This window comes from Pleurodeles waltl, chromosome 11 (assembly GCF_031143425.1).
Source record: "Pleurodeles waltl isolate 20211129_DDA chromosome 11, aPleWal1.hap1.20221129, whole genome shotgun sequence".
In the NCBI taxonomy this organism is placed as follows: Eukaryota; Metazoa; Chordata; class Amphibia; order Caudata; family Salamandridae; genus Pleurodeles; species Pleurodeles waltl.
In genome coordinates this window covers 130,342,671-130,364,905 of record NC_090450.1, presented here as the reverse complement: position 1 = coordinate 130,364,905, position 22,235 = coordinate 130,342,671, and the positions used below count along the sequence as shown (strand labels likewise).

At 44.3% G+C, this 22,235-nt stretch overlaps 1 protein-coding gene across 1 annotated transcript in view; it reads left to right on the top strand.

Moving 5' to 3' along the window:
- IQCJ (IQ motif containing J) overlaps positions 1-13,662 on the top strand; it is a 701,797-nt gene extending 688,135 nt beyond the window's left edge. The window contains exon 6 of the mRNA XM_069212622.1: positions 13,556-13,662. Coding sequence (XP_069068723.1) covers positions 13,556-13,662 — 107 coding nt within the window. The remainder of the gene's footprint in view (positions 1-13,555) is intronic.
- Positions 13,663-22,235: the final 8,573 nt, after the last annotated feature.

Sequence of the window (22,235 nt, the reverse complement as noted above, 5' to 3'; positions counted from 1 at the left end):
CAGTTAGGAAAAGAGAATCTTGGTAGCTGTTAGTAGTCTCAGTCCTCTTCAGTCTGTGCATTTTTGAGGCAAAGAAAAGCGAGGCAGCTGCCAACTGTTCAGATCCTTAGACAGCATCCCAATAAATTGAGGATGAAGGTCGACCAGGACTGCTGATACAGCCTTGACAGTCTACAGAAAACAGTTTTCAGGTAAATAGGAAATTATTTTCCAGAGCGTTGGTACTATTATGTTATTGCAAAGAAGACAACAAACCAAGGGGCATATTTATGAAAAATAATACTGCACACAGTGGACCCCTTAGCGCCCCCTAATGCCAACAAGTGTGTGCCATATTTAAAATACAACACATCTTGACGGTAGTTAGAGGACTAGTGTCAGAATTTTTTATGCTAGTCCGGCGCTTTGCAGGATTAGTGTAAAAAATGTTGACACTAATCCTGCAAAGCACCCTGAGGCCCATTGTAACCAATAGGAGCTTCCTTTTAACGCCTGTTCTGGGCAGGCGTTAAAAGTGCCGAAAACAATGACGCAAAGAAATCTCTTTGATTTCTTTTTGCCATTTTTTTGCCCCCCTAACAGGAGAACGCCCCCTTTGTATAAATTATGCCTGGTGCAGGCATAATGTAGCACAAAGAGTTACAAAGAGGCGCAGTGCATGCATTGCGCCACTTTATAGATATGGCGCAGCGTTTTTGGCCTTCTAACGCCACATTTGCGTAAAACAAAATTACGCTACTGTGTCATTAGAATGGCACTAGGGGCTCTTAAATATGCTCCCAAGTGTGCTCTGCCATGGAATTAAAAAATGATGTAAAAAGTCACCACCTCCTCCATTGGGTATTGTGAACAAAGGGAAGTACCACCAAACCTAGTTCATTTGCATGACTTTTAATGTTTTGCCAATATCAATGATGAGGGTTTGACAAAGCCAGTAGATGTCTGCAAAAAATAAAGCAATCAGTAATCGATTGTTATGCAGGTCTTCCCTTCCCTTGACAGGAACATACATTTAGAAATCAAGACAAAAGTATAGTTTTTTGCTTTTTCATTCGCTCCAATGTTCACAAACACTGGAAGAGCTAACGATATTAAAGGTGACAAAATAGGCCCAAATTATAAAAACGGGATAGATCGGTAATTGTTACTATATTTGCTCCATTTCAATCTTTTTCAGTGTTTGTAATACTGCGATCGATTTAAAATAAAAAGCTTTTATTTTTCACTTCACTTAAAAACTTGTCAAGCCCCCTAGATGTTTAATGTAATTACTTCTTGAGATCATCAATATGCCTTAGTTTAAAAGCCGAATAATACTCGTTACTGCATGGGGCCATTGATGCCCATAAATGAGTAGGCCTATTCGTGCTCATTATTTCCTCTAGACATAGATGATTATTACTACTGATAGCGCGTCCAGTCCTTATAAATTACTTATGCTTGGACACGCCGGAGGTCGGTGAACCTTTTGACCGGGTTCAGTTCTTCTCATCCAAAGAATTTTCGGATCCCTCAAATCAATAATCAATAATCATTTATAATCAATATCCAATACTCGATTAGTAATCAATCAACAAATTAGTTAAACAGAAAATCAGTAATTAGACACACCATGACCTTTCAGTCATGAATAACCACACCTGTTTATTAAAAGTTAATGAGTTTATTTCCCTATATTAACAAAGCTAACACAATGTAAGTAAGTCTCAAAATCAAATGATACACAGATACGAACATTACTAGCTGTCCATAACGACGGAAGAAACGCAATCTACGCAAAACTTGGATTATAATGCACTCGGCTATAGCAATGCAAATCACTAATAAAAGTAACTGAAGTTGACTAATTGCATACATCGGTCAGCATAACAAGACTTCAATTCAGCATGGTGCATCAAATAAATACCTCAACTAACCTCTGATTAGCATTAGCATGTGGGGCTTCATGCAAAAATGAATTTAATCAACATAAATTTAGAAACCTTCTAGCTTAGGCTCTGTCAAAAATAAGCAGTTGGTACCTAAGAAGGAAAATACAACGAATAATACATTTATCCTTTTATAATTACCAAATACAATCAGCATTCAAGGAAAGTCTTCGTCCTTCAGGTACCAGTTCGATCAGCATGGGGCAAACTTCAAGGGGGCAAAGTTTAAGGCAAGTTTTCCTTGCAGCAGCAAGGAAAATGGGGGAACAAAAGTTATGGAATGGGCAAGGCAAAGCAAAGTTAAAGTTAAAGTCTTTAGGGTGAGAATTCTTTAAAGTCTCTCCCTCTCTGGGATATAGAAAAAGCATCAAAGTGTCATCAAAATGGGTTCTCAAATCTGGCTTCAAAATGTCATCAAAGAAAATGGCTGGCTTCTCTTCGTCCGGTGGGATTAAGTAAGAAAAGTTCCAAATTCTTCAGGTTCTTCCATTGGAGGGTTCATGGGGTGATTTCTCTTTGACCAATGAATAGTGTCTTTTCTCTTGATACTCATCTACGCATAAGGTGTCCTTGGAGTTTTTGGAACACAAGTAGCAACAAAGTTGCCAATTAAATTTGCATAAGTGTCTTTATTGCCTGCACCTGCAGAAGCTGACCTTGCTTCAAAGGGGATGAAAGTTGCCTAACACACAACCTTGAGATAAGAGTATTAGTCATTCTACTGGAAAATACAGCTTTTAAAGGTTTAAAACTGTTAATACAGGTGAAAACTACGCAGTTAAAATTGAGACCAGGCAACTAGGCCAAAGCCTCTTCTAAATTTAAGCTAAGCAGATAACAGTTTAACGAGAAAATCATAGAATATAGCTCCAATTATGACATGTTAATATATTTGTCGGTTTTCATGATTAATTAAGCTTGTTATACTAATGGCGATCTACTTCGTGGGCACATTTTCTACATACATTAATTTTCTTTGCTAAAATCACATTGTCTTATACGATTTTGTTCCATGATATATGAATATTTGTTAGTCTTTCTTTTTCTGCTTCATCACTAGTACGATCCAGTATTGCTTTGTAATGCTGAGTCGATTGATGCACATTAATGCTAATGACATTCTCATTCATTATTCTTTGCAAGCATTCATCGCGTTACAGAACTGGGCCACTTTTACTCACTAAGGTCTGGGACCATTACCTCTTGCAAACGTAATGGAGTATTGAGCATTATTATGCTTGGGTAGGTTGATGTTCATTAGAGACTGGGGCCAACACAGATGCGTTTTATTGCCTAGGCGTGGTGATAGTTTAACATTCATTGTATTGGCCCTCTAATGGCCCAGTACTACCTTATTAGCACTTTCAGCCATTAATGTTCCTTAGAGGCTGGGCCTATTAATGCTTATTAATAACACAAGTCAATTAAGTGTTGTGCTAATGTGGCACATTAATACTTAGAGCAAGGGGTTGTTCATGCACATTGCAGACAGAGCATTTAATGAGTATTAATGCATGGGTACATTACATCATAACTAATATGAGTATTCTCCTGACAATATTGTGTTGCTTATTAAATACATTTTTGCATAATTACAGATGTTGTTTGTTTATTGATTTTGATGTGAAAAGGCATTCGCCATTTGTGAATGGATGAATGCGGAGGGTGCATTTCCATCAGGTATTTACTTTTTATTTTATCAACGCTTTTGTCCATTATTTTGGCTCTGGCGGTATTTGGCAAAACGATATATAAATAAATCATCCCTATGTTCTAAATTACATCTGAAATATGAACTTATTTCACAAGGTTGCTTGCATTTCGTTTGTTTAAATACTTTTATTTATTTACATTTTGATTAGAAAGAAACAATAAAATGATACAATAGAATGTCAGTTTCATCAGAACGACAATAACAGCTTCAAGATACCCATGTTGTCTCCATATTAGAGTTATACATATATGTATTCACTGAAACTACCAAAAGTTACAGGGGCGTTATAATTAGGTTAACATTTCAGACATACTAGACCAGTGAAATTCAGCAGTTATAGTTACCTTAGCTAACTATAACTTGCGCCTCAGTAATGTCCTGCATATTGTAGCACTCATGTCATCAGTGATGTCACTGACCGTATCATAAGTATTGTAAACAATTAGGTCTTAGGCAGTGCATTACGGGGGTGCAGGTTATAGTTAGCTGAGGTAATTGTAACAGTTGAATTTCACTGATTTTGTATGACTGAAATGTTAACCTAACTTTAACACCCCTACAACCGTTGTTTTTTCAGTAAATGTCTACTTTTTAAGTCTAATACCTAACTATAACATCCCTGTAACCTTTGCTTTTTTCCGTGAATTTCTATGTTTTTTTAAAATCTATTACTTGACTTTAATGTCCCTGTATCCTTTGGTTTTTTAGTGAATTTCTATGTTTTTTTTTTACATCTATTTCCTAACTATAATATCCCTGTAACCTTTGTTTTTTCAGTGAATTTGTATGGTTTTTTGAAATTTTTGTCTTAACTATAAAATTCCCTGCAACCTTTCATTTTCCCATTGAGTTTCTTTGGTTCTTCCATTCTGAAGTTTTTATGTTACCATGTGTTAATGCAAAGAGTGCTGTGAGTTGGGTTATGATGTCTGCAGCACTGAATGTCACCATGGTATGTCCTCTGACCAAAAATGTTTTGTGAAACATTGGTAACATGCACTCCTGTATTGTTATACAGACCTGTTTTCACTAATATATAGAGTGCAGGGCTGTAACTTCAAAGAAAGCTAAGCTAGGTCTGTCCAGTCCTTTCCTTTCATCGACCACACTGTTTGCTTATTGTCAGAAATGGGGTCTTTGGTTGACAGTCAGGTTACCCCTTGTTCAAGCAAGGACCCTCACTCTAGTCAGGGTAAAAGAGAATCACCCTCAGCTAACCCCTGCCTACCCCTTTGGTAGCTTGGCAGAACAGTAGGCTTAACTTCAGAGTGCTACGTGTAAAGTATTTGTAACAACACATACAGTAACTTAATGAAAACACTACAAAATGACACAACACCAGTTTAGAAAAATAGGAAATATTTATCTAATAAAACAAGACCAAAACGACAAAAATCTGACATACACAAGTCAAGTTATTAATTTGTAAAGATTAAACTAAAAAATAGCGCTTAGAAACACAAAATGCTTCGATTAGGTGTTAACACGGCGTTGTGACGGAGTCGTTCCCAACAAGCAGACACCAGCGGTGCCGGACACAGATTTGCGTAGACCCCCAAGTGCAGTACCTTTGGTGAAGAGAGAAAACAAGTTGATGTGCGAAGTCAGGGATCGCGGCGTCTGTGCGAAGCGTTGAATCTGCGCACTTCGAGCGGCATCGGTCACGACGTGGTGCAGCGACTTCCAAGGAGTCGCGGACTTCAAGGGGCTGCAGCGGCATCGGGCCTGCGAAGGTCGTCGCGCTCCAGCGAGGGTCACGGAGTCGGTGCGGCGTCACCGGATTCAGCAGCGGCGTCGGTCCGAAGTCGTCCGAAGTCGATTTTCTTGGATTTCCACCAGCTTTCCTTTCAGGGGCCCAGGGACTGGATAGGGCACCACTTGTCAGAGCAGGAGTCTCTCCAGAGACTCCAGGTGCTGGCAAAGAGAAGTCTTTGCTGTCCCTGAGACTTCAAACAACAGGAGGCAAGCTCTAAATTAAGCCCTTGGAGATTTCTTCACAGGATGGAAGGCACACAAAGTCCAGTCTTTGCCCTCTTACTCTGGCAGAAGCAGCAACTGCAGGATAGCTCCACAAAGCACAGTCACAGGCAGGGCAGCGCTTCTCAGCTGTTCAGCTCTTCTCCAGGCAGAGGTTCCTCTTGATGTCCAGAAGTGATCTAAAGTCTGTGGTTTTGGGTGCCCTTCTTATACCCAATTTCTCCTTTGAAGTAGGCCTACTTCAAAGTAAAGTCTCTTTTGAATGTGAAATCCTGCCCTTCCCAGGCCAGCCCCCAGGCAGTCACCAGGGGGGGAGACGGCATTGTGTGAGGACAGGCACAGCCCTTTCAGGTGTAAGTGACCACTCCTCCCCTCCCTCCTAGCACAGATGGCTTATCAGGAAATGCAGACTACACCCCAGCTCCTTTTTTGTCACTGTCTAGTGTGGGGTGCAAACATCCCAACTTTGAAACTGACCCAGACAGGGAATCCACAAACAGGCAGAGTCATAGGAATGGTATATGCAAGAAAATGCTCACTTTCTAAAAGTGGTATTTTCAATCGCACAATCTTAAAATCAACTTTACTAAAAGATGTATTTTTAAATTGTGAGCTCAGAGACCCCAAACTCCACATGTCCATCCGCTCCCAAAGGGAATCTACACTTTAATCAGATTTAAAGGAAGCCCCCATATTAACCTATGAGAGGGACAGGCCTTGCAACAGTGAAAAACGAATGTAGCAATATTTCACTGTCAGGACATATAAAACACATTACTATGGCCCTCATTCTGACTTTGGCGGGCGGCGGTCGCCGCCTGCCAAATTCAGGCCACCGAAAGACCGCGGCGGCCATTCTGGCATTCCCGCTGGGCCGGCGGGCGCCTGCCAAAGGAGCGCCCGCCGGCACAGCGGGAAAGGCCCTGCAACAATGAAGCCGGCTCCGAATGGAGCCGGCGGAGTTGCAGGGGTGCGACGGGTGCAGTTGCACCCGTCGCGATTTTCACTGTCTGCAATGCAGACAGTGAAAATCTTTATGGGGCCCTGTTAGGGGGCCCCACGACACCCATTCCCTCGATCCTGTTCCTGGCGGTAAAAACCGCCAGAAACAGGGTTGCGGGAAGGGGGTCGGAATCTCCATGCCGGCGCTGCTTGTAGCGCCGCCATGGAGATTCAGCCCATGCAGGGGAAATCCGGCGGGAAACCGCCGGATTCCCTTTTCTGACCGTGGCTTTACCGGCGCGGTCAGAATGGGCTGGGAAGCACCGCCAGACTGTTGGCGGTGCTTCCGTGGTCCCCGGCCGCCAGGGTTGGAATGACCCCCTATATTTCCTACCTTAACCATACAGTGCACCCTGCCCTTGGGGTCACCTAGGGCCCACCTTAGGGGTGCCTTACATGTAAGAAAAGGGAAGGTTTAGGCCTGGCAAGTGGGTACACTTGCCAAGTCGAATCTACAGTTAAAACTGCACACACAGACACTACAATGGCAGGTCTGAGATATGGTTACAGAGCCTCTTATGTGGGTGGCACAACCAGTGCTGCAGGCCAGCTAGTAGCATTTGAGTTACAGGCCCTGGCACCTCTAGTGTACTTTACTAGGGACTTACTAGTAAATCAAATATGCCAATCATGGATAAACCAATTACATACAATTTACACAGAGAGCATATGCACTTTAGCACTGGTTTAGCAGTGGTAAAGTGCTCAGAGTTCAAAAGCCAACAGCAACAGGTCAGAAAAAATTGGAGGCAGGAGGAAAAAAGACTGGGGATGACCCTGCATAAGCAAAAAAGTCCAACACTTATTATAACAGGTAAAGTACCAGTTGAGGGCACAATGACAATGACAAATTATATATGGGAGGGGACATTAGGTAAATTAATGATAACTTGGTGTTAGTCTGTCCTACATGATGTACAAATTAATCCCATGGTTATGTTACTGCCGTGGGGCATCATGCTTGTTAGACCTGACATGCTTTAGGGTGGTCACCCCTAACTTTTTGCCTGCCTACCTCCACTTTTTGGACTCTGTTTTTGCTGGCTCTTAGACTCTGCACACTTTACCACTGCTAACCAGTGCGAAAGTGCATATGCTCTCTCCCTTTAAACATGGTAACTTTGGATCATACCCAGTTGGACTATTTATTTAATATACTTTTAAGTCCCTAGTAATGTGCACTGTATGTGCCTAGGGCCTGTAGATTAAATGCTACTAGTGGGCCTGCAGCACTGGTTGTGCCACCCACTCAAGTAGCCCCTTTACCTTGTCCCAGGCCTGCTATTGCAAGGCCTGTGTGTGCAGTTTCACTGCCACTTCGACTTGGCATTTAAAAGTACTTGCCAAGCCTCAAGCTCCCCTTTTTCTACAAATAAGTCACCTCTAATGTGTGCCCTAGGTAACCCCTAGAGCAGGGTGCTGTGTGGGTGAAAGGCAGGACATGTACCTGTATGGTTACATGTCCTGGTAGTGTAAAACTCCTAAATTCGTTTTTGCACTACTGTGAGGCCTGCTCCCTTCATAGGCTAACATTGGGGCTGCCCTCACACATTGTTGAAGTGGCAACTGCTGATCTGAAGGGTGTAGGGAGGTCACTTTTAGTATGGCCAGAATGGTAATACAAATTCATGCTGACTGGTGAAGTTGGATTTAATATTACTATTTTAGAAATGCCACTTTTAGAAAGTGAGCATTTCTCTGCACTTAAATCTTTCTGTGCCTTACAATCCACGTCTGGCTAGGTTTAGTTGACAGCTCCTTGTGCATTCACTCAGACACACCCCAAACACAGGGTACTCAGCCTCACTTGCATACATCTGCATTTTGAATGGGTCTTCCTGGGCTGGGAGGGTGGAGGGCCTGCTCTGACACAAAGGATTGCCACACCCCCTACTGGGACTCTGGCAGACAGGATTGAACTGAAAGGGGACCTGGTGCACTTCTAAGCCACTCTTTGAAGTTCCCCCCACTTCAAAGGCACATTTGGGTATAAAACAGGGCCTCTGCCCTACCACCTGAGACACTTGCTGGAGAAGAAACCTGAACCAGAACCTGCATCCTGCCAAGAAGAACTGCCTGGCTGCTCAAATAACTCACCTGACTGCTTTCTACAACGGACTGATGCCTTGCTGATGGCCTGCTGCCTTGCTAAACTCTTGTCTGGCTGCCAAAGTGCTCTCCAAGGGCTTGGATAGAGCTTGCCTCCTGTTCCCTGAAGTCTCAGGACCAAAAAGACTTCTCTTTTTCATTTGGACTCCTCGTGTGCCAAAAAATTTGACGCACAGCTTGCTCCGCGGTGAGAAAATCCCTGCACGCCGACGCTGCCCAACGCGACGCCTACGGGGTGACCGGAACTTCGATGCACTACCTCGCATGGACAACGCCGCCCGGCTTCCAGAGAGGAAATCGACGCAACGCCTGCAGTGAGAAAGAAATTTCCACGCACAGCCTCCCGGAACGACGCGCAGCCGGATAACAAGCCAAGGAATCCACGCACAGACCCTGGGACATCTGGTAATCCCGCGAACCATAGAAGGAGTCGGCCCGCGTGCCGGAAAACGACGCACGTCTTCCCCGAGTGAAAAATAACGACGCAAGTCCGTGTGTGAAGGGGCGAAACCAACTCACACACCATTTTTCTTCCATCAGAACGACGCACGTCTCCCAGAGTGAAAAATAACGACGCAAGTCCGTGTGTGAAGGGGCGAAACCGACGCACACACCATTTTTTCACACACCTCCTCCTCTATGGCCCTCTGCGGAGATTTTCCACTCCAAACCTGGTACTTTGTGCTTGGAAGAGACTTTGGGGGTCATTCCGACTTTGGTGGGCGGCGGAGGCCGCCCGCCAAAGTAACCCCGTCGGAAGACCGCTCTGCGGTCAACAGACCGCAACGGTCATTCCGACTTTCCCGCTGGGCCGGCGGGCGACCGCCAGAAGGCCGCCCGCCGGCCCAGCGGGAAAGCCCCTTCAACCATGAAGCCGGCTCCGAATGGAGCCGGCGGAGTTGAAGGGGTGCGACGGGTGCAGTGGGACCCGTCGCAATTTTCATTGTCTGAAATCTTAATGGGGCCCTGTTAGGGGGCCCCTGCACTGCCCATGCCAGTGGCATGGGCAGTGCAGGGGCCCCCAGGGGCCCCACGACACCCGTTCCCGCCATCCTGTTCCTGGCGGTAACAACCGCCAGGAACAGGATGGCGGGAAGGGGGTCGGAATCCCCATGGCGGCACTGCAAGCAGCGCCGCCATGGAGGATTCCCTTGGGCAGGGGTAAACCGGCGGGATACCGCCGGTTGCCCTTTTCTGACCGCGGCTTTACCGCCGCGGTCAGAATTGCCCATGTAGCACCGCCAGCCTGTTGGCGGTGCTACCTCCGGCCTCCACCCTGGCGGTCTATGACCGCCAGGGTCGGAATGAGGCCCTTTGTTTGCTTTTTAAAGTCTTAAGACACTTTATATCACTTTTCAGTGATATTCCTACAAATTCTTATTGCATCTTTTATTGTGTTGGTCTACAAATATCCAGATAAATATTCTTCATTTTTCTAAACACTGTTTGGTGTATTTTTGTGGTGCTATGTGGTGTTATTGTATGATTTATTGCACAAATACTTTACACATTGCCTTCTAAGTTAAGCCTGACTGCTCGTGCCAAGCTACCAGAGGGTGGGCACAGGATAATTTGGATTGTGTGTGACTTACCCTGACTAGAGTGAGGGTTCTTGCTTGTCAGAGGGCAACCTGACTGCCAACCAAAAACCCCATTTCTAACACTGGTGGCACCGGTGGTGACCAGAGCCCTGTTGGGAATATTTACTCGTGTGGGATTCCCTAAGGAGGTCGTGTCCGACAGGGGCACAAACTTCATGTCTGCATACATGAAGTCCATGTGGGATGAGTGTGGGGTGACCTACCGGATTACCACCCCTTATCATCCTCAATCCAATGGGCTTGTTGAGAGATTCAACCAGACCCTGAAAGGCATGATTGGTGGCCTGACTGATGCCATGAGGCGTAAGTGGGACATCCTCTTACCCTGCCTGTTGTTTGCTTACAGAGGGGTGCCCCAGAAAGGGGTGGGGTTCAGCCCCTTTGAGCTTCTCTATGGTCACCCTGTCAGGGGACCCATAAGCATTGTTAAGGAGGGCTGGGAGAAAGCTCCCAAGTCACCTCCCCAGGATGTGGTCAGCTACATGCTGGCCCTCTGCAACTAAACCCAACGCTTCTGGAAGCAGGCCCAGAGTAACCTCGAGGCCAGTCAAGAGGTGATGAAGGAGTGGTATGACCAGAAGGCCACTCTAGTTGAGTTCTCACTTGGAGACAAAGTTTGGGTGATGGAGCCAGTAGAGCCCAGGGCTCTCCAGGACCGCTGGACTGGCCCCTTTGAGATCAAGGAGCGTAAAGGGGAGGCCACTTACCTAGTGGACCTCAAGACCCCTGGGCACCCCCTAAGGGTCCTCCATCACAACCGGCTCAAACCTCACTTTGAGAGTTCTGAGGTCAGTATGCTCCTGGTCACAGATGAGGGCATGGAAGAGGAGAGTGAACCTCTCCCCGACCTCCTTGCTGTCAAAGAAGGGGATGGGTCAGTGGGGGTGTCATTCTCTCTGACTCCCTGACCTAACCCAGAGAGGGGACTGCTATGAGCTGTTAGAGCAGTACTCCCCCCTGTTCTCCCTTACTCCTGGACTAACCCACCTCTGTGTTCATTACATTGACACAGGTAACATTCCCCCTGTGAAGAACAAAATTTACAGGTTGTCGGATAAGGTGAAGGCCAGCATCAAGGAGGAGGTCTCCAAGATGTTGACTTTAGGGGTTACTAGAAATCCAGTAGTCCCTGGGCCAGCCCTGTGGTATTGGTTCCTATGGCTACTGCCCCAGGTGCGAAGCCAGAACTCCGGTTCTGTGTGGACTACCGGGGTCTCAACTCAGTCACCCGGACTGATGCTCACCCCATCCCCCGAGCTGATGAGCTCATTGACAGGCTAGGCGCTGCCAAGTTCCTGAGTACGTGCGATCTTACTTCAGGGTACTGGCAGATCGGCCTGACTGAGGGGGCTAAAGAAAGATCAGCATTTTCCACCCCTGATGGCCATTACCAATTCCGGGTGATGCCATTTGGGCTGAAAAATGCCCCGCTACCTTCCAACGGTTGGTTAACGGGGTCCTAGCTGGTAAAGATGCCTTCTGTGCAGCTTACCTGGACGACATAGCTGTCTACAGTTCCAGCTGGGAGGAACACCTGCTCCACCTCAAGGAGGTGCTTCAGGCTCTGCAACAGGCAGGCCTGACTATCAAGGCTAGTAAGTGCCAGATTGGGCAGGGTTCCGTGGTGTACTTGGGACACCTAGTAGATGGTGGCAAGGTGCAGCCATTCCAGGCCAAGATTGAGACTATCAAGGCCTGGCAACCACCTAGAACACAGACCAAGGTGAGAGCCTTTTTGGGCCTCACTGGATACTACCGCAGATTCGTCAAGGGTTATGGTACCAATGTATCCCCCTTGACAGAACTCACTTCCAAGAAACAACCTAGGTTGTTGAATTGGACAGAGGCTTGTCAGAAAGCCTTTGATTCTCTGAAGGAAGCCATGTGCACGGCCCCGTGCTCAAGGCCCCTGACTACTCCCAGGAATTTATTGTGCAGACAGACGCTTCAGAGCATGGCATAGGGGCTGTTCTAGCACAGCTACATGAGGAGGGCTCAGACCAACCAGTAGTCTTTATTAGCAGAAGACTATTACCACGGGAGCAAAGGTGGAGTGCTATTGAGAGAGAAGCATTTGCTGTGGTCTAGGCACCGAAGAAGCTAAGACCCTACCTGTTTGGGACTCACTGCCGGGTTCAGACAGACCACAGGCCCCTCAGGTGGCTCATGCAAATGAGGGGTGAGAATCCAAAACTCTTGAGGTGGTCCATTTCCCTACAGGGGATGGACTTTACGGTGGAGCATCGCCCAGGGGTGGACCACGCCAACGCTGATGGTCTCTCCAGATACTTCCACCTTAGCGATGAGAGCTCCCAGGAGGTCGGGTAGCTCTCCCCACTTTCAGCTGAAATTTGTATTTTTGTGGTGCTATATGGTGTTATTGTATGATTCATTGCACAAATACTTTACACATTGCCTTCTAAGTTAAGCCTGACTGCTCGTGCCAAGCTACCAGAGGGTGGGCACAGGATAATTTGGATTGTGTGTGGCTTACCCTGACTAGAGTGAGGGTTCTTGCTTGGACAGAGGGCAACCTGACTGCCAACCAAAAAAACCATTTCTAACAATGCTGAATTAGGTTTATTCACTACTATTATTAATATAATATATATTTTTTTAAAGAAATTTAAGAGTCTCATACCGTCCGCGAATCTTATCATAGTGCACGACTTCAGCACAAATTACATGTTTGTAAAATATACATATACACACAATATTAAAATGTAGTTTTATATTGAATGTTTACTAGCGTTGCTGTTTAACTTCCATAGAGATATTTAAGAAAGATTTTAACGGTGTTTCTATTACTTTTCAGAAAGTCGTAATGTTGTGCACCATCCCCGCGCGTATTTCAGATTCATGCACAGTACGCGATTCCGATGGTGTTTAAAAACACATTATACGCATGCATACACTTTTTTAATGTTTCCATTTCATACAGAGGTTCTCTACCATGTGAATAAAACTGTTTGCAGACTAGAAATACGTTTTAAGGAACATTTAAATACTTTTTAAGGAGTCGCGCTTTCATTGCGGTGGGATCACAGTGGCGTTGTGCATCCTATGTGACCTAGAAAAAATCTGTTCTATTGGCTAAGTTCATTTCCATCTCCTGTAGTGACAGGTCACACCCATTGCAATTTACTGTGGGATTGGCAGTGTGTTTTCACACTTCTCTGCCACACCAATAGTTTCTCCTCGTGGATTTGTGCTTGTCTTTTTAGATTTCAACAACATGGCAGTTTCAAAAGAGCAGCAGCAGGTGGAGGATGCCATCTTATTAGAGGAAGAAGAGGAAGTTCCCCGGAAGAAAAAGGAGAGCATAGTATGATAATTTGTTACAATTCCAGAAGGGGAGAAAAAAGTTATTTCTAGGAAGGTGACCTGCAGTCTTTGCAGAAAAAAAATCCTATCAAGGAGGACTGACAGCAAATATTTGTGTGGCACATCGAGTATGTTTAAACATCTAAGCACCATGCACTCTACTAGCCTGGCTACAGCACAAATGCAGAGGCTTGAGAGGGAAGGTGGTTCTAGTACTTCTGGAGTTCAGACAGGGCCATCATCTGCTTGAGATCTTATTTCTGAAATTCCTCTGACTATCTCTGAATTTGCTGAAGTTGGCATCTCTTTTCGAAATATAACAAATTGTTAAGGGTTGGTGAACAGGTTGTTGCAAATCTAAAGCAACCAACACACAAATGAGGAAAATCGTTTTTTTTTTCTTTTTCTGCTTTTCTGGCCAATGGAAATTATTCTGCTTGTCGTTGCAAGTAATGCTCCTTTTTTGAAAAAATAAAAGTAAAACAACAATTTTTTTTTTAAAGTTAAAAGAGCACAAACTAACAAACAAATCTTACACAAAAAAATGGTTGACAGGACCAAATCTTTCATTTTAAAATAAAAAAGTCATGACTGGTTTTATGACTGAGAGGGTGACTCGGTGCATGAGTTGCTCTATCAGTGACTGACTGGGTTTTTGAGTGGCTGTATGGGTGAGTGAATGGGTGCATGAGTGACTATGGGTTAGTGATTGGGTGTGTGAGGGTTGTATAGGTGAGTGAACGGGTGCATGAGTAGCTGTATGGGCAAGTGAATGGATGCAAGAGTGACTGTATGGGTGAGTGACTGGGTGAGGAAGAGTGTGCATGGGTGAGTGACTTGGTGTGTGAGTGACTGTATAGGTAAGAGAATGGGTGCATGAGTGACTGTATGGGCGAGTGTCTGGGTGTGTGAGTGGCTATATAGATGAGTGACTGGGTGCATGAGTGACTGTATGGGTGAGTGATAGGGTGTATGACTGGATGAATGGGTGAGCGACTGAGAGCATGAGTTGGTGTATGGGTGACTGGCTGGGTGTCTGATTGGCTGTATGTCTGAGTGACCATTTGTGTGAGTGGCTGTGTGGGTGACTGACTGGGTGCATGTGTGGCAGTATGGGTGAGTGAATGGTACATGAGTGGCAATATGGGTGACTGAGTGGATGTATGAGTGGCTCTATGGATGGCTGACAGTATGGGTGAGTTACTGGGTGTGTGAGTGAGGGTATGAGTGAGTGTCTGGGTGTGTCAGTGAGTGAATGGGTGCATGAGTGAATGTATGGATGAGTGACTGGGTGGAAGAGTGGGTGTATGGGTGAGTGAGAGGTTGCTTGAGTGGCTGTATGGGTGAGTGAATGGGTACCTGAGTGACTATATGGGTGAGTGTCTGGGTGTGTGATTGGCTGCATGGATGAGTGACTGGATGTGTAAGTGGCTGTGTGGGTGAGTGAATGGGTGCATGAGTGGGTGTATGTGTGAGTGACTGGATGCACAAATGGGTGTATGGGTGAGTGAATGGGTTCATGAGTGGGTGTATGGATGAGTGACTGAGTGTGTGAGCACCTCTATGAGGAGTTAGGGGGTGCATAAGTGGCTGTATGAATGATTGTTAAGGTGAATGACTGGATGTATGAGTGAGTAAATGGGTGCATGACTGTATGTATGGGTGAGTGAATAGGTGCATGAGTGGCATTATGGGTGAGTGAATAGGTGCATAAGTGACTGTATGGGTGATTGACTGGATGTGTGTGCGGGTGTATGGGTGTGTGTCTGGATGCTTGAGTGGCTGTATGGGTGAGTGACTGGGTGCATGAGTAGTTGTATAGAAAAGTGACGGGGTTCATGAGTGCCTGTAGGGGTGAGTGATAGGATGTGTGAGTGGGTATGAGTGAGTGAGGGACTTCATGAGCTGTTGTATGAGTAACTGATTGGGTGTCTGATTGGCTGTATGTGTGAGATCCTGGCTGTGTGGATGCCTCTATGGGTGAGTGAAAGGGTTTATGAGTGGATGTATGGGTGAGTGAGTGACTGCATGAGTTGTTGTATGGGTGACTGACTGGGTGTCTGATTGGCTGTATGGGTGAGATACTGGGTGTATAAGTGCCAGTATGGGTGGGTCATAGGGTCTGAGTGGATGTATGGGTGAGTGACTGACTGCATAAGTTGGTGCATGGGTGACTGATAGAGTGTATGATTGAGTGTATGGGTGAGTAGCTGAGTGTGTGAGTTGCTGTATGGTGACTGACTGGAAGCGTGAGTGGCTGCATGGGTGAGTGAATGGGTGCATGAGTGGCTCTTTGGGTGAGTGAGTGGATGTTTGAGTGGCTGTATGGATGACTGATAACGTGCATGGGTGACTGTATGGATGACTGGCTGGGTGTGTGATTCCATATATGGGTGAATGACTGGGTGTTTGAGTAGCTCTCTGGATGACTGACTGGGTGCATGAGTGGCTGTATGGGTGAGTGAATGGTGCATGATTGGCTGTATGGGTGAGTGAATGGGTGCATAGGTGAATGTATGAGTGAGTGACTGTTGTGGGAGTGGGTGTATGGGTGAGTTAATTGGTGTGTGAGTGGCTGCATGGGTAGGAGGATAGGTGCATGAGTGACTGTATGGTGAGAGTCTGGGTGCTTGAGTGGCTGTTTGGGTGAGTAACTGGGAGCATGAGAGGCTGTATAGGTGAGTGACAGGGTTCATGAGTGCCTGTATGGGTGAGTGGCACGGTGTATGATTGGGTGTCTGGGTGAGTGACTGACTGCATGAGTTGGTGCATGGGTGACTGACTGGGTGTCTGATTGGCTGTATGTGTGAGTGACTGTGTGTGTGAGTGGCTTCATGGGTGACTGACTTTGTGCAGGTGTGGTTGTATGGGTGAGTGAATGGGTGCCTGAGTGACTGTATGTGAGCAACTGGGTGTGTGAGTGGTTGTATGACTGAGTGAATGGGTGCATGAGTGGCTCTATAGGTAAGTGGATATATGGTGGCTGTATGGATGACTGATAGGGTGTATGAGTGACTGTATGGGTGAGTGACTGAGTGTGTGAGTGATTGTATGGGTGAGTGACTCAGTAAGTGAGTGGCTCTATGGGTGAGTAAATGGGTGCATGAGAGACTGTATCAGTGTCTGACTTGGTATGTGATTCCCTATATGTGTGAGTGAATGGGTGCATGAGGGCCTGAATCGGTAATTGAATGGGTGCATGAGTGCCTGTAAGGGTGAGTTTCTGGGTAAGTGTATGTATGGATTATCTATTAATGAAGGAACACCTCATTAGTTACCTGCAACACTGCTAAAAATTATCCTTTGATCTGTATTTAAAAAGAGAGAAGACAAATAATAGTTAAACTTTGATATAATTATTGTATCTATTACATTTTGTTAACCTGTAATATAAATATATTATTCTTAACAAAACACAGGCAGCTTTTGTTTTTTTATATGGTAATTATATATGCAATGTAGACATGTTATGTTCCTTGTCCACTGTTCATAGCTTCTATACTTTTTTCACTTTGAAAGAAGTGTGTTTAGCTGCTCATAACAAAACAGTGGTGGGAAAACAGTCATATGGACTTGAAGAAAACCCCATAAGCACGCAGCACATTATTTAAAATTAACATTACCATGCATCAAAGTTGTAACTTCACAGTATTTTACTCCAAATAAGTTTCACTGTGATTTGAACTCACTACAATTTCTAAATAAATGTACTTTAGCTACAATTACTAGAGTGAAGATAATCACGGATGCTAACAACGTGTTGCTTTTAATTATACCTGATACAAAAGTATAAACAACAATTATTATTTATATTCAGAGAAGACTGTGTATGTATTTTTCCATTTAAATATTATGGACATATTCATCCACGTTAAATTTTTCCATAGCTTTTCTTCACATCGCCCTCGAAAGGTCGAAGGATATCTTAAGCAGTGATGGTCGACATATGGAGGAGAATGTATACCCATTTATTTCCTGAACAATATTTGAATACATTTCAAGCACAAAACATTTTCACATTGTTTTGAAGACATCACCCTTGTTAGGCCAAATGACGTGTTAAGTAGTAATGATCCACATAGGAAGAACACTGTATCCAATATTATCCCACTCACCCACCTTAGAACTTTGGTTGAAGAAATAATAAATAAGAGTTAGTAAATTTGAAAGGTATTTGCTATCATTGCATTCTATCCATCCAGTTTTAATTTTTAAATATACAGTATAATGTCCAGATGTAATATTGAGGCCTCTATGGAAGATGATAGCCAAAGTACATTCTCCCAGATATTGATATCTGACCTGCTTTAAAGTTTGTAATCTTGGTGTCCAATTTTGAACCATCTGCTCTACATCATTGAAACGTTGCTTTAATGTATTTACCACTTCTCTGTAGAAGCACTGTAGACAACACACTAGATTAACGAGTTGGACAGGTCATGTTTTAATTACTGATTTTTATTAGTTTATCAAAAGGCACGATTTTTCAATCTGGCAGAGTTAAGTAAAGAAATCGCTCAGATTGGATGTCAGTGGTACATGAGAAAGAGCAATCTTCACCACCATGGTGCCATGTATAATTCATTTCAAATATGTCATCAATATTCACACCTTCTTCTTGTAAAACATCAAGTATTACCATAATGAATTCCTGTTCATGCTGTTAAGTGTTTAAAGTAAACACTACAGATCCACTATATTTGTCTACTAATTCTTGAATGCCTGAAACAGAGTGTATTACACTTCTATCATGAGATAAGCATTGAGGGCAATGAAATAGTGTTGTGCACAAAGTGTTGTGTGGTTTTATTTATATAGCGTTTACAACATGTGGTAGATGGAAGAGAACATTGAGAACTACATTCGCATTGCAGTTAACACCACTAGTGTTATCCTACTGGTAACCTACAATATCTCCATCTGATCCCAGTTTTCTTTTCTTCACACATTCTTTATCTTTGTTTTCAGTTATTTCCTATAATCCTTTTTAATTAATTTGTTAGTTCCCACTTAGGACATAATTCCCATTTTTCATAAACTGGATACTGTTATAATTGAGGAGCATATTTACTTCTTAACCTGTTGTACTCTCTCACGCAATTTGCATCTGCACTAATCTTCTCATCAAAATGAATCAGAAACAAACCAGATAACGTTCAAACTCATAACAATGCCATATGTGAGATTCCTTACGATATTAATAAATGAAGAATCAACACTTAAGCTTTGAGACTTGTAGATCATTACGGCATACACAAGACAAACTTGAAACTGTTTTCATCAGACCTACAAATCTTTCACGCCATCAACCTGATCAAACTTTATAGTTAAGAATTCAATGTGATCACGGTTTGGAAAATTAATGAAATCAACAAGTGTACACATGTCACCATTTACCAATCCTTCTTCTACATTTAAAGTGCATCTTCAAATTACTCTGTAGTTTCTACAACACTTAAACACTTCTCTAGTCCAGCAGTACTGGATGCAGATTTCTCCAAAGAGATCAATTTATCTTGTATTTTTTTAACTCAGCAGTACAGTCACTCCTCGGTGTTCTATTTTGTCAGTAGCAGTAATCTAAAAAATATGGTCATTCTCAAGTTTTAATAATTCTTCATTAACTGCAGCACACCCTTGAAGTGTAGACTTCAAAGAAACAATATGTTTTCCCTCTTTAGAAAAAGTATACATAAGCTCTGCTGCCATCTTCTTAGAGGAAAACAGTTTCTTAATAAATCAACATGAGCGTTCCCTCCTTTGTCAGAACTCCTACTCTGATGTCCTTTAGAACGTTGCCATACTTCATGTTAGAAGCTTGAAGCATATCCCTCGTGTTAAATAAAGATACAGTTCATAGGGTATACAGACAATTTTAATCCACCCCCTCCAGCTTCTTCTTTCTCATCATAGGTCTGATTCTACCCCTATGCTCAACCACGGCACACATTCTAAAAGATCTCTGGCAAAGAGCCCCCCTGAGGGCCCATCGGACATTGCAGCGCCAGCCCAATGAGGAGCAGGCACTATGATAAAGCATGACAGCCATAGGGTGTGTGAGGGCTCAGTCTTCTACTCTTAAGAGTGCCTTCCCGACCTGCTGTCTTCCCTGAGGAACAGCTGTTATCGATGACATGTATTGCTTTAGTCCATGGTGTAAAGTGCTCATATATGTTTCAGGTGTGAAACATTGTATAACAATTGAAAGTTTGCTATAATGCATCAATCCCTTTTAGATAGGCATAAAAAAAGTACATGTGTTCCTAATCAAGAAACTTAGGGGCATATTCACAAGAAAGTGGCACTTCACTTCTAATGTGCCACTTTTCTTGCATCGCACTGCGCCTCCTAACTTCACCATGGTAGCGATGTATTCACTATGCAATGCACCATGGCGCACATTAGCACAATAGCATCAAAATGTATGACGCTATTGTGGCGCTTTGCAGGACTTATGGTGCTAGTCCAGCGAAGCACAGGGAGGTCCATAGGTTATCATGAGAGCATTAGTTTAACACCTGCCCTGAGAAGGGCTTTATAAATGAACCTTGTAATTTCACTCCGCCATTTTTTTAATGCTAATTTCGTGGGCATTCCCCCTTGCATACATTATAACTGACACAAGTGTAATGTGGCCCAAGGGGTTACAAAGAGGTGCAATGCATTCATTGCGCCATGTATAAATGTGGCACATGGTGGGGCCTCCTATACGCCTCCTTACCATAAAAAAAATAACACTAGGGGGGTATAGGGAGACACAAGAGGCTTGTACATATGCCCCTCAATTTATTCTTAATTACGGCCATGTAACCACTAGCTCATGTCATACAATCCTGATGTGCATATTACATTTCATATGCAAATATAGAAAGTTATGATGAAATTCTTCAAGCGCCACTACAAATTTTTTTGGGCTATCACCCCTTGTGTGTTATAATATAAACTGTGGGTTACCCAAAGTTCTCGACTACTCTTTGTAGTCACTTAGATTTTAACATTTTGATTTATTTTTTCAGTATGTCTCTGAAATCCTAGCCTTTTTTAGAGTGTATCTTAAACACAGCTTCTGGCACGTGTTTCGCTCATGTAAGAGATGATCAGGGGAGTCTAGTGATTGATTTCATTTTAACTTATATGCAGCTCTGCACATTCAGTTGAAAGAGATGAAATACCTGTAAGTTATGCAGCTGAAGGATGATGAACTAGAGACTGAACTGGGTTGAAAATATGTGTTACTCCGTCTATGCTATTCTTGTTGATTTCACCTTGATGGATGGGGACAGCAGTGTTTTTAGGCAAACATAGCACACTTGAGAGCAATACAGCTAGTCATTTTCTACAATTATAAAAATGAGAATCGCACTGGCCAGAGCGTTTTGGAGTAATTGTAGCAGACGATGTCACTGATGTAAAATTCGCATAGAAAGCAATTCACTTTTCTATATTGGTAAATGCTTTATTGTTACGGATTCCAAAATGTTCAAACGTTTTAAATTAGCATTTGAAAGTAGCTATAAAATATGTATTTCAGTGCCTCACATTAACATAAAGTCATAAAGTCATTCAGTATTGTATGTGCTGCCGACAATACCAGGAAGAGTTCCAGAAGAATTGCATTTCCATCTGGCATCATCTTTCTACATAGAACATTTGCATAATTTTTTCAACAATGAAATAAAATTATGAAACATAAGCTCTTAGGTTACCGTAAGTTGCAAATTGATTAGCTCTTAAACGTTGACTAAAGGGGAGGATGTATATGACTGAAAGGCTAGTATCACTTCCAAGAAATAAAAAACAGATATTAAAAATCCCTTCTGGTGATAATCTAAAACTACGTGTCTTTTAATTGGAATTACTTAGCGAGCCACTTCGAAATGGATGGTGCTATGGCGCTATATTGCCTAAAACAACAAGCTTTGGGTTAAGATCGTGCTAAAAGAAGATACGTGTTTAAATGAATCTCATCTATGCCGGAAAAACAGTAAACAGACAAAGGGGGTCATTCCAAGTCTGGCGGGCGGCGGAGGCCGCCCCCCAGACTTCCCCCCTCCGAAATACCGCTCCGCGGTCGAAAGACCGCGGAGGGTATTCTAAGTTTTTCCCTGGGCTGGCGGGCGGTCGCCAAAAGACCGCCCGCCAGCCCAGGGAAAAACTCCCTTCCCACGAGGATGCCGGCTCGTAATCAAGCCGGCGGAGTGGGAAGGTGCGACGGGTGCTGTTGCACCCGTCGCGTATTTCACTGTCTGCCAAGCAGACAGTGAAATACTTGTAGGGGCCCTCTTACGGGGGCCCCTGCAGTGCCCATGCCAGTGGAATGGGCACTGCAGGGGCCACCAGGGGCCCCGCGACCCCCCCCTACCGCCATCCGGTTCCCGGCGGGCGGACCGCCGGGAACTGGATGGCGGTAGGGGGGGTCGGAATCCCCTTGGCGGCGCAGCTAGCAGCGCCGCCTTGGAGGATTCCAAAGGGCGGCGGTACACTGGCGGGAGACCGCCAGTGTTGCCGGTCCGACCGCGGCTTTACCGCCGCGGTCGGAATGCCCTTGGGAGCACCGCCGGCCTGTCGGCGGTGCTCCCG